Source organism: Nannobrachium achirus (genome assembly GCF_963921795.1).
Source record: "Nannobrachium achirus genome assembly, chromosome: 16".
Lineage (NCBI taxonomy): Eukaryota > Metazoa > Chordata > Actinopteri > Myctophiformes > Myctophidae > Nannobrachium > Nannobrachium achirus.
In genome coordinates, this window is record NC_137823.1 from 54,890,794 (window position 1) to 54,903,774 (window position 12,981).

Genomic DNA, 12,981 nt, shown 5'->3' on the forward strand with positions numbered 1-12,981 from the left:
TGGCCACAATCCAAGCTGCGTGGAACTGGCACTACTTGCTCAGTTTGTCCAGTCGTCTCTAGGGACAACATCTCCTCTATGAGACGAGCTTCTTCAGCCTCATTGCCTTGCTCAATTTGTTCAACTATCTGTCAGGCCAACGTCTGCCAGCGAGCTTCTTTATCCTCATCGCCTTGCTCGATTCGTCCAGCTGTCTCTGGTGCCAACGTCTCCCAGCACAAAGACACTGTGTTGAAGATGTGCACGACTGCACGTGCATCATGTCACACAAGTTGTAAGGCTTCATGTCACACAGGTCGTCCTCATCGGATGAGGTGTCTAAAGGGCTGGACCACAGGCCTGACACTGTTCCAAAGCAGTACACCTTGTGCCCTACTGTTACAACAGCACCATATAATCTACAGCTAAATGAATCCATTTTCTCCTGATGTAAAGTCCAGTGCAACATTTCAAACACCAAAATGGTAAAATACCAAACAACACACGTATTTAGGGTTCCTGAGAATAAGAGTCTTGGCCATGGTTTCTGCACTGATAATTTATATAATTCAGCTGTGTTTGTCCTTTTCATCATGATGAGGTCGTATGTCGGCCTTGCCCAAATGTAGATTTTACGGGTCAGCTATGCCTCAGTAAATGGTGTCTCTAATGTTGTGTTTTGATAGCACAAATGCAGGTTTTACCTCCATTTTGCATGTGTTTCCATAAGGGCAAAGTCCTTAGCCAGACGGCTCCCAGTGACCAGTGTCAGTGACTTGGCATGATAGTCAACAATAATACCTATATATGGGCATTACCAAATATGGGCATTCCCAGATATGTCCTTAATTAATATTGATAACATTGGGACAGGGATCTCCATATATGGGCATAAAACATATGTTAATTATTAAAGCCAAGCTGTTCCTTGGCAAGTTAAGGCCTTGTTTTGATGCCTAGGGATCTCCATGTGGGCACAAGGGGGTACCCTAACAGGGCATCATCTGGGAATGCCCATATGGACAATGTATTTATTTTATCCTTTATGTGTCACGGTTAGATAGAGAAACTGTTAGATAGAGAAACGGAGCGCTCGTCGTGCGGCGCGGGGCGGAACAATTGCGGTCGCTTTGATCCACAACAATGACAACGTAGCGTCGGCAGGAATGATAACGCCTCACCCCACGGAGGTTAGGGTTAGGGTTAGGGTTAGGCATAGTTTTACAGAGGTTAAGGTTAGGGTTAGAGTTAGGCATAGTAAGCTAACGGCTAAACACAGCTGAGCTAGGCTGCTAGTAAACAACAGAGTGGTCGCAGACGAGTGACGTTGGGCGACTACACAAGTGAATGGCTGTTGTCGCCATCTCATGGTGACTACGCAGAATTACACAGGTGTAACTGATAAGAGACTATCAAAGTGAATTGATCCAGGTGGTGGTAGGGGTGTGTGGTGAACTACAAAACGAGCGCTCTTACCACAATCTGAGTTACCCAAACTGACTGTAACACATATATATATATATATATATATATATATATATATATATATATATATATATATATATATATATATATATATCCAACCTGATATCAACCTTTAAAAGTACTAATATCACATTGCCCTTTTGTGCATACAATACGAAAACGGCCATTTGTTCGTACTATTCATACGGAGAACGCCCCCATTCAAATCTATAGAAGGCGAATGCAAGAGCCGAGCAGCCGAAGTGCAGCCGAAGTTTTGCGAAGCCGTCTTTTCAATGCAAGACCCGAGCAGCCGAAGATTTACGAAGTCGTCTTTTCCTGGGCCACTGCTAGAACCCGCTGCATCCATATTTGTTTCCTTACGTTACGACTGGTCAGCATAAGGCCCTAGGTCCGGCCCTGCCCCCGGCAGTGTATCTGGGTGTAAACCACCATTAACACCATGCCCTAAACTAGTTCATAGAGTTCATAGAGATGTTGTGTCAGTGTTGTCAGTGTCGGCGTTAATTTAACGTTTGTAGAAATGAAAATAACCACGGTCCATTTGGTCCATTCTCAAGAGTAACAAAATTGAGTTAAACTAGACATGATAAAAATGTCAACTTTTGAGAGTCAAGTTTTCTGAAAACAACCACACAAAAGACACTGAGCTCTATTTGTAACAGCCCTCCGCTTTATTGAAATACATCGGAGTCAGGTTAATATAATGAGTTGTCCACATAAGCGTGGCAGCCAGTTCCATACATTATTTTTTGTTGACCTTACACCTTAAATATTTTTTTTTGTGCAAAAAAGAATCTACATCCCCTGTAGTAGGTTATCCTCAGTGAAACGCCCAAACCGTTCAAAAATGAGCCAGTCCAAGTAAAACAACAAACCAAAAAACAAAAAATGATTACATCTATAACATGCAAAACTGTACAAATTATTACAAAGCAATCCTAAAAAAAAAAGAAAAAAAAATGAAAAAGTGTAATATGATATGATAGAGCAAAATAATATTGACGGTAGTTTAGATAAGACCTCTCTGAAATGCAAAGGCGTTTGATTTTTGTTGTTAATTTTTTCTTTCCTTTTTTTTTTCCTACATTTTCTTTTAAATGGTAAACCATTGTGGCACCAGCCTGCAACTGGGGTCAAACCACCTCTCATCTTCACCCTGGTACTATAGTTCATAGTGGATTTCATAAAACACCCGTCTTTTTATGCCGTCTCAAACCCTGGTCAACATCTACAACGCTACAGCTAAATGTATCTCTCTGCTTCCCTCCATCCCCTCTCCTCTCCTAGCCTCCACACCTTCTTTTTAAATCATCATTACGATGAATAAGTTCATTGGTTTTAGACGTTTTCCTGAGTTCGTTTCCGCTCTCCTAAAGGTGGGATTCGATTTTCCATTACAGTATAAAATACTCGGGCAAGCAAAATAGCAGGGCCAACGTATTTCTCCTCATCCTCGATTTAATACACTCTACAGATGGAAGTCCAGCCGGCAGGTGTGGAAAAATGAGTTACAAGCTTAAAAAAATAAAACCATTCATAAGAGGTGATTGTGTTAGGAATAAAACCAGCTTTGCAACTCTGAATGGAATATATCAATATATATATATCTCAATATATATATCAATATAAAACTATATATAAACACTTGGAATGGGGCATCTAAGTTGCCATTCAGCAGGGGAATAACACTGCAGTGCAGCTTTTGGAAAGTTGTCATTATTTGGCATTTGGAATGAAACCCAAATTCCTTTCAAATCTGTTTCCCTTTCAAAATGTCAGAAAACCTCTTAACCAGAATGTACTGTCTTCTCGAGCAGGTAACAAAAAGGGAGGTTGGTACATTTTCAATCTCCAACACAGACAGAAAGAGAGGGTCCCTTTGTTTCAGCAGCACTAATCAACAACATACATCAAAATGATCTGCCAAAATACAAATACTCTCGTAGTGGTCATGTCAATTACCAAGTGCAGCAGTGATTTTGACACATCTAATGTGGAGGAGGAGAGAGCAAGGCTGCTGCTCTTTCTCGCAAACAACCGGAAAACTCAAATGTGACATTGTGACAGGAATTCACCTTGCTCCTACAAATCTCAAAAGCACTTTTACGAGCCCCAAGACCCCCCGGTGTGGTACCTCAATGCTATTTGTTTATATTTCGTTTTTTTACTTACAAGACAAATGTTTGTCGACAGTGTTGACTGCCAAAAATACGATTCTCAAATTTAAAAACAATCCTTGGCAGTGGACACGGTCAACAGGCACCGTGTCTTGCAAGTATAAAACAGCCTTTACTTGGAAGTGCATCAGAGGCATATCATATCATATCATATCATATCATATCATATCATATCATATCATCATATCATATCATATCATCATATCATATCATATCATCATATCATATCATATCATATCATATCATATCATATATCATAGCATATCATATCATATCATATCATATCATATCATATCATATCATCATATCATATCATATCATCATATCATATCATATCATATCATATCATATCATATATCATAGCATATCATATCATATCATATCATATCATTATCATATCATATCATATCATATCATATATCATAGCATATCATATCATATCATATCATATCATATCATTATCATATCATATCATATCATATCATATCATATCATATCATATCATATATCATAGCATATCATATCATATCATATCATAATCATATCATATCATATCATAGCATAGCATAGCATAGCATAGCATAGCATAGCATAGCATAGCATATCATATCATATCATATCATATATCATATCATATCATATCATATCATAGCATAGCATATCATATCATATCATATCATATCATATCATATCATAGCATAGCATATCATATCATATCATAGCATATCATATCATATCATATCATATCATATCATATAGCTACATTCCCACTATTTAAATATCACCACCTCAGAAAATTGCAGACATCGCCACATGTATTTAGAGATCATGATAAATATGAACTCTTAAAGCCACAACGTACTATGTAGTATACCATAATGCCTTATAAGCAACACGTCTGCTACCGATGCGTGCGCGCGTGTGTGTGTGAACCTGTGATGATACTGAAAAGATGAATAACTTTTGACTTTGAGGAACTGCCATGTCAATGTCAATGCTTTTTTTCCACTGCCGTTTAATATGCCCTTCAAAACAGAAAGCCCACGATGTAGAGACGCAATGATTAGCATTGAGGTTACTGGATCTCTGGACAGTATTTCAGGAAGAGAGAGAGAGAGAGAGAGAGAGAGGTCTATGACCATGACAGAAAGTGCTGATCTTTTTCTTACCGTTTTAAGTTTTGTACATTTAGTGTCAGTGTTGTTTTTACCGGTATATCCTAGTGCTGACTGAAGACCGGAGTCAATAACTGTAGTGTTGTTGTTTTTTCACGTCACTCATCGAAGACATTCTTTCAAATATTCTAAGGCCGTCAGGAAGAAAAAAAAAAGTATGAACCAATCAAGTTTTCTTTTTTTATATATATTTTTTGGTTATAAAACAAGTTTTCCCCTCCAAAGTCTGGTCTAACATCGGAGGGACTGACCAAGGGGGGGGGGGGGGGGGGGGTTTCTGAGATCCGGAGAACCACAAGGGAATTCAGGACACAAACACGTGAGGGTTGATGGCGATATACAAAACTCCCACAGGACCCCCCATCCTCCCCACCTGGAGGTCAGGGGGGGCCACGGACAGGTTGAGGGGAGGGGGCAAGGCATTCACTGCATAAACACACTACTTGTGAACGTGTGTGTGTGTGTGTGTGTGTGTGTGTGTGTGTGTGTGTGTGTGTGTGTGTGTGTGTGTGTGTGTATAACACGCGTCCGTGTGAGCTGAATATGTCAGCAGCATGTATACATGTGTAACTGGATCAGCGTGAAAAGCACTATTGCTTTAGATAAAAGTACGTTCACTCTACGGCATTGGGCAGTAGTGTTCACCCATGAATGAGTTTTTCTTCACTCCAACACAAACCAAAGTGGGGGAAAAAGGGGGGTAAGGGAATGATAACACCCGACAATGCGTGTCATACATACAATAATAATAATAGAATAATAAAAAAGGACAAATCTAAAAGCAATCTGTAAAAAGGAAAACAGGAAAGTGGTTTAAAATGGCTTTTGTGTGAATACAACCCAAAAAAAAAGAAACAAAATCACTCTCATAACAAAAAAAGAAAAAATTTAAAGGAACAAGGATTTGTTTTTTCGTCTCTCATGTATTTTCTCTATAGTATTTTCCTTACCATATATTACTCTCTACTCTGAACTTATGTACATTATTGTGGTGGAACTGGGGTGTCGTTGATAGGTTGGTCTTGTTGTAGTGTACAGTGGTGATTTCGGACTTTTTAGTTTTCTTCTTTTTTTTTGCAAAAATGAAAAGGTCTACTACGCTACATGGAGAAATGGTCCCAGAATGTCGGACGATGATGTCACTCACGCTGGCCCAATGAGGAGAGAGTAGCATAAAAGGAGCCGTGATGATGTCATCATATCGAACGTTCCCTCAGCTTCTATGCGCGTCTAAAGTGGAAGATTCTCGAGCGACCAGAAGCACGGCAGGGTCAGCTAAAGTTATACACAACCCTGCACCTCGTGTGTTGGCTTATTATCGCTGCCTATAGCTTTTAGCTGATGGTAAACAAATTATAAAGTCACTGCACTTATATCACTTTCATGAACAGAAAGAAAAAGGAAAATTAACATAATTGCTTTTCTCGTCTCCATTATTTCTTTTTTGTCACATAATTCAATTTCCGCAGCTTCGACCGTCTCCGACTGACATCCAAAAAAAAGAAAGCGGCACGCGGAAGTAAAGGAGCCGTTGGAATAAAAATCCACTCTTTCACGCCGGGCCACAAAGTGCCTCCCCCTTTCCTCGTCCGAGATTGATAAATAAATTAAAACATCGTCCCCTAAAACCCAAAGGGTCCTATGTACAAATACAAATCATTTTCGTTTAGTAATAATCCTCTTCTTTTTTTCCGTTTTGTAGCATCTTGAGGTTTGGAGGGTCTCTTGAGTGTGTCGAATCATGGAAAATCGTGGGGGGCTGCAGTCAAAGTACTGTCAACGAAGCTCAGCGCTTTGCTTAAACGTGGCTATAAGCAAATGAGCCCATGGAGGTGGGCAGCCGTTCATACTGTAATTATCATTCGTATACTCTACTCCCCCTCCTAATAAACACTTTGCGCACGCACACACACACACACACACAATGTAAATGCACACGCCCTCTCTCAAGTATACACACACACACACGCCGATCGCAAACACACGCCGCCACACAATAAACCATCTGTTAAACACAAGACAGCCTGCACCCCAAGATTTGCCTGTAATTCTCAGAGATGACAGTTGCCTTTTCCCCCGTGTTGTTGGTGTGGACTGCTCAGCTTCGTCTTTGGAGCCGGGCGGTCCAAATATGACAAAAGGTTGGTTTGGGGCAAAAAAGGTCAAACTGAGAACAAAACAGCATTTTCTGAACGGGGGGACCAGTGGACAGTATGGGTGCAGTTCTCTGGGCAGTGGGAGGAGGAGGGGGTTTGTTTTCCTTTTAGATAAGATAGGATAAGCTGAGCCTTAGGGGGAGCGGGGTTGGGGAGGACTGGGGCTCAGGAGGAGGGCAGGGTGGATGGGGATTGGAGGAGTCCTGTGCTGTCAGTCTGTTAGTGAGGTGTGTGGCGGGGGCTCATGTGTCCCAGGTCATGCGGTCTGTGCTCTCCAGTGAGAGGGACTTGGTCTTGTGGGGGGAGGCCGGGCTGGGGGGGCTGCTGAAGGTGGAGCTGTTGGAGGCCGTGGAGTGACGCGGAGAGTCCGAGTCCTGGAGCAAAGAGTAGAGTAGAGGAGGGGGAGAACGGTGTTGAAAACACAGAAGGAATGACAAGAGACAAGAGCAGAGAGGGGGGAAAAGAGAGAGAGAGAGGGGGGGCGGAAATAGCAATGGACAGAAAGGATGCGGTTGGAGATTAAGGATGATAAAGATGATGAAGAGAGGGAACATATGGATGGACAGCGGAGGAGAGAGTAGTACAGAGGGAGATAAACACAGACACAAGGACAAAAGGTTGGGCAAATCAAGAGATGGGACGGAGGAGATGGAGAGAGACATGGAGAGGGACAGGGTTTGATGGAGGAAACGAGAGTAGAAACAGGAAGAGATGAGCAGATAAAGTGACAGATAGGGAAGAAAATAGGAGGGAGGGAAAAAAAGAACATAATTAGGTCAGTTAATATGCAATACTGATCCATACGGTTCATTACCAAGTCTAGGAAACTAGAGTAGAATGTATTTGGCAAAGGCTAACACATGTAATCCAATGATACACAACAAATACACGTAAACCGGATTACCTTCGAGATTAAATGATCTTGTTTGCACTAACAAACAACTCTCAGTTGGGCTCCCCTGGTCATCGCAAATCTCAAAGAGCTCTGAGCTATGCGCTGTGTGTGTGTGTGTGTGTGTGTGTGTGTGTGTGTGTGTGTGTGTGTGTGTGTGTGAGTTTCTCCTTTCAACGAGAGTCAACAATTGCTGCCATTCCCCCCATCGTAGTGTTTGACTGGCAGCATGTGTATTGCACTGACTGGCAGCTTGTGTATTGCACTGGGCCCTAACAGTTCTAGCACATTCTACATCATCAGTCAATTGAGCAGCTCGATTGACCAGAACTGATTTAAAGGAGGAAAAACAAAACACATAGGCACATTAGGCAGGGGTGGTAAAAAATGAGATAGGGTGGGTGGGTGGGGGGTGAGAAGCTTAACCTCTCGTCTCACCCCTTCTATTTAACGAATCTACTTCTGGCTAAAATGTCTGCCACAAAGCATTACTGGACAATGATGGGACTGCTATGTAAGCTATGCCAATTATGTAAAGTATGCCAATTTTGCATGCCTACATATGCCTATTTTTCCAGTTCAGTGCCGTCTATGTATGTACATGTGTGTGTTCCTTTACAGTTCAGTGATGCTTTCTTACGCTAGATCAGGGTTTGTGTAATTATCTCATCTTCATAGACTGTTTTTAGTTTTTACATTACCCCAAGTACATTTGGCTTCAGGCTCCAAATGGAATGAGAGGTACTCTTGTGTCTCTGGCCAAATCCAATGAATTAGCCAATTTAATTTATTTTTAAAACCATGACTTGGGGTTTATGAAAGGCGCTATATAAATGCAAGTTATTATTATTTGATATCGAGTTAAAAAATCCTCAACTGTGATTTTATTTGATTTTTTTGAAGGTGTGGATTGTTGTTGTGCAGCACAGACACATTCCTGGGGACACAATGACATAAATACCATTCTTTCGAGTAAACGCTTTAAAAAGAAGATTGACATTTTGAATTGTATAGTTGGTTATTCTTTCATTTCATTTTTTTTTTTGCCAGGCACTTTTGAAAAGCTAACCAAAAATGGTTTTCGTATTGTACTTCTTCATGGTTACCACTGTGGCTAGCGGAGCATATACATTTTGATCCGGCATTTTAATGGTCTCTCAAGCCCAGACAACTATTCCACAATCTTTGAATGCTATATGAAGTCTGTAACTACTCTGTAACCTATGAAAGCCAAGAAAAGCAGCTGTTGTCCGTTTGTCATTTCGGTTCAGGAAAATATGAAATATATATCTTCAAGAATAAACATAATTATATATGTCCATTTCTGCTAAGCCGCAAGCTACAATACGTGTCGTAAAATGTTATTGACAGTAGGATGAATTTATACAACTGCAAAGACACAATGGATGTGGGGTGGGAGGTGGACATCCACTGTAGTTTCTTAGCATTTTCAGCACGACAAGCATTTGAAAATTGTGTGAGTTCGTCTCGACTCGAGAGACTAGTAGAATTCTAACTAACTGTTCCATTTCTAGAGGGACGCGTCAACCACAACGTGACTAGTGCCTGTGGGTGTTCATTCCACAATTTACCATGAAGTACAATACAAAATGTCACAACGTCCCTTTAAAAATCCATGGAGAGATCTGGGTGACCGGACATGCATTTGAAGCAGGGTTTCAGTGTCCGCTCTATTGGGAGCAGAACCCATCCAAACCCAGACCATCGCATGCATGTTTCTTATGGACAAATGGTAGCACCTGTCTCTATTCACTCCTCCTAATGTCATCTTATGGTTTCAATGGCCACAGTGAAACTAGACTACGCAATGCACTCCGCATATAAGCTAGCTGATCTTACAACTTGAGGGCACAACTACAGTAGCAGCTCACCTCTCACTGTATACAGATAAAGTGCTTACAGTATATGGGCAGTTACCTATTATAAAAAAAGTCAACTGTAACATGGTGATGATTAAGTCTTTTGCCTCAGCATTCTCTAATCGAACACTGTAAAAATGACTTTGTTAATTGGAAAAGTGCTAAAAATGTATGGGTCCATTTGTACACTGTCAAATAGTTAAATCAAAGGGGGTGTAAATAATATTCCTTGATTGAACATAATACAACATAATATATATATTTAGCTTTTTACAAAAACATATCACCTACATCCCCTTTAACACTGAGGATTTGTCATTGAACATTCAACTAACATGAGGGAAATGCACAAGGATTCTCCCCCAACCATGTAACACTGCCACAGCGCCATCTAGCGGACGCTTTCCAATGGATCCCATCTATAAGGCAGGAGATATTATTTGGTACCATTCGACAGCACAATCAACGTGGCTTCATGACAAGGAGAATCCTGTGCAGTTATAATTCTACAGAGCCAACTATTTCACTACCAATAGTATAATAGATCCATAGCCTTATGCCGTAGATCAGGGTTCCCCAATAGGCGGCCCGCGGGCCATTTGCGCCCGCGGCGGGCTACTGTCTGGGGAACCCTGATTGTGCTCAGAAGAATTGCACAGCATTTTGTCTTCATGGTTCAGAAACATGAGCAGGCCACCGGGGGGCAGTATGGAAGCAGACATGCTGGGTGACTTGGGGGCGGGTGGGGCAGTGGTATTCAAAGTACGAGTAGGTAGAATGGGCGAGTGGCAGCGTGGCACCATTCCAACCAGCGGTAACACAAACCCAAGCCAATGAGGGCGAGACGGGCTGGGTGACACAGACAGGCCACGTCTGGGCCAACAGAGAGATGGAGCGATCAATGGTCCAGGCTCCCATGAAGGACAGGCTGGTGACAAGTAGCCATTGGATGCTGCTCACAATGGCATAACTTGAAATGATGCAGGAAGTGAGGCGTGGTGGGGGAGGGGTGGGGCATGGCGCGGTGCCGGCCGGTGCCAGGATTTGCAAACCGTGACCGCGTGGGTGCGTTCATCTGCGCGTGTGTATGCGTTTTAAACCAGGGGTCTTCAACAGAGGGTCCTCAAGAGTTACCACAGGGGGTCCTCCAAATCTTTGAGTGATAGAAACTTTCTTTCTCCTTTTTTATATTAACCACTTGAACCCTAGCGTCCATATTCTGAGAACTTTAGTCAAAAATAGACGATCTACAAGCTCACAACGTCTCACGCTGCGAGGCGTTGTGAGCTTGTAGATCGGCTATTTTTGGCAAAGAGCTGTGGTGTAGAGGTGAAAAAGAGCAGACTAAGTACAGAGTGAAAGGTCAAGTTTATTAAGTATCGACGGTTCAAGTGGTTAAGTATCTGAAAACACAAATTGACATGAATCCAAAATACACTGACGATTGTGCTGTCAAACGATGAAACTGTATGGAATCTATGAAAAGGTTGTGGCTGTCCCTGCTTCATCTCTCTCCCAACTAAGGGGTCCTTGGCCTGAAAACGTGAAAGACCCCTGTTTTAAACATTCATCATGCTGCTCTAGGAGTGTCTGCATGTGATTATGTGTGCCATTGATATGCTGCATCTGTAACGCCTACTGTCTGTTATGTTCAAAGAAGCGCACATTGGTGCTCCCACCACAAGCTGGTGAGGTGGTGGTGATTTCAGTGCGAGGTCGTTGGACATTACCTTCATCTTACTAAGCAGGGTCCTTAATGCCCTTTTCAGATCGGGGGTCTTCTCCGATGGGGAAACCGCCTGCCACTGCAGAGGAAGGAGTCAAGACTCAACGCCCAGCCCAGAGACAGCATGCCGGGGGTGGGCAGGGAGAGGGCATGGCAGGGGCGAGGAGGGTGAGGACTGAGGAGGGCAGAGGGCTGGGGCGAGGGTGGAGGGGAAGGGGGCGATAAATGGGGCGCAATGGAGAATAAACCAGGGGCCAGGCATGGCAGGGCTAAAGGGGATGCTGGGGTGGGGGGAGCCACAGGAAAAATGGAAGGCGATTCCAAGAAGCCAGTTTGAGGATGCGTGGGTGGACAGGGTGTAGACGTTGTCCATAAACCACCAACTCTACCCTAAAAAGGTCTACCTTTGATCCCAGGAGTTTTCCTTCCGCTGTTAAATACACTCCACAACCTTGGGTTATATCATTGTTGTCGGGTGAAAACCTTGTATGTCCAAAACCGTCCGTTTTGCATCTATCATTTTAAAAATGATTTCAACTACTGAAAACAGCCGATCTACAAGCACACAACGCCTCGCGGTGCGAGGTGTTGTGTGCTTGTAGATCTGATGTTTTCACTACTTTTGTGCGACAGCCCTTGTACGATGAAGCAGGGCTTTACTTTGCGAAAGAACGTACAAATTTGAAACTTGGAGATACAAGGTTTCCACCCGACAACGACTATATAGTTGGCAATGTCACTAGGTAGCAATATTACAAAGTTATAGAAAGTTAACTAAGACATGGGGCAAACAAAAACCACCCTTTATAAAAAACGTACTTTCTGAAATCTCTCTGGGCAGTGTTACTGTTACCACTGCCCAGTTGTAGGGTTTAACATTTACATTGCATTTGTTTGCACAGTAAAAAGTAGCACGATTACACTGTCCAGTGCATGAAAAACCTTCTGGGATTTAAGGCAACAGTTACCCATCTAAACTCAAAGACTCCAAAAGAAACCAGAGCCACTACTAGGGATGAAGGCAAAGATCTTAGCCAAGCTATGTAGCGCTGCTATTGAGATGTGACATCACAGGGAGGCTAACCAATCAGTGAGAGGGGTTGGGATGAGGTGAGAGGCCTGCACGCAGAGGGTAGGATGTACAGTGTGTGGCAGATGGGACACAAGGCAACAATCTGATACGATCTCTGTCAATTATTTGACAGGTTTAATGTGCAAATTCTACATTGGTATGGCTAGGAAACCTGCTATTAAGCAGTAAAACAAGGTCTCAAACTTTCAAATGTCAAGGTCTCCCCTTAACTCTGACAGCGTACAAATGGAACCAAATGAACCCTTTGGGGTTCATTTGGTTCCATTTGTACGCTGTCAGAGTTACAGACTTGACTATGGGTCAATTTGGACCCTCCTAAAGGAACCCACAGAGTCCCTGGAATCCACTTTGAGAACCACTACAGTAAAATAATTTTAGGACATCGGCCTATCTAGTGCTTGTTGGGAAGATGAAC

The 12,981-nt window shown here is 42.5% G+C and overlaps 1 protein-coding gene across 2 annotated transcripts in view; it reads right to left on the reverse strand.

Annotated features, from left to right (window-relative positions):
* Positions 1-4,857: 4,857 nt before the first annotated feature.
* The window catches only part of cdc42bpab (CDC42 binding protein kinase alpha (DMPK-like) b), a 151,528-nt gene continuing 143,404 nt past the window's right edge, over positions 4,858-12,981 (reverse strand). For both annotated transcript variants that reach the window (XM_080744008.1, XM_080744007.1), the window contains exon 41: positions 4,858-7,349. In XM_080744008.1, the coding sequence (XP_080600134.1) occupies positions 7,218-7,349 (132 nt within the window). In that variant the 3' untranslated portion in view covers positions 4,858-7,217. The remainder of the gene's footprint in view (positions 7,350-12,981) is intronic.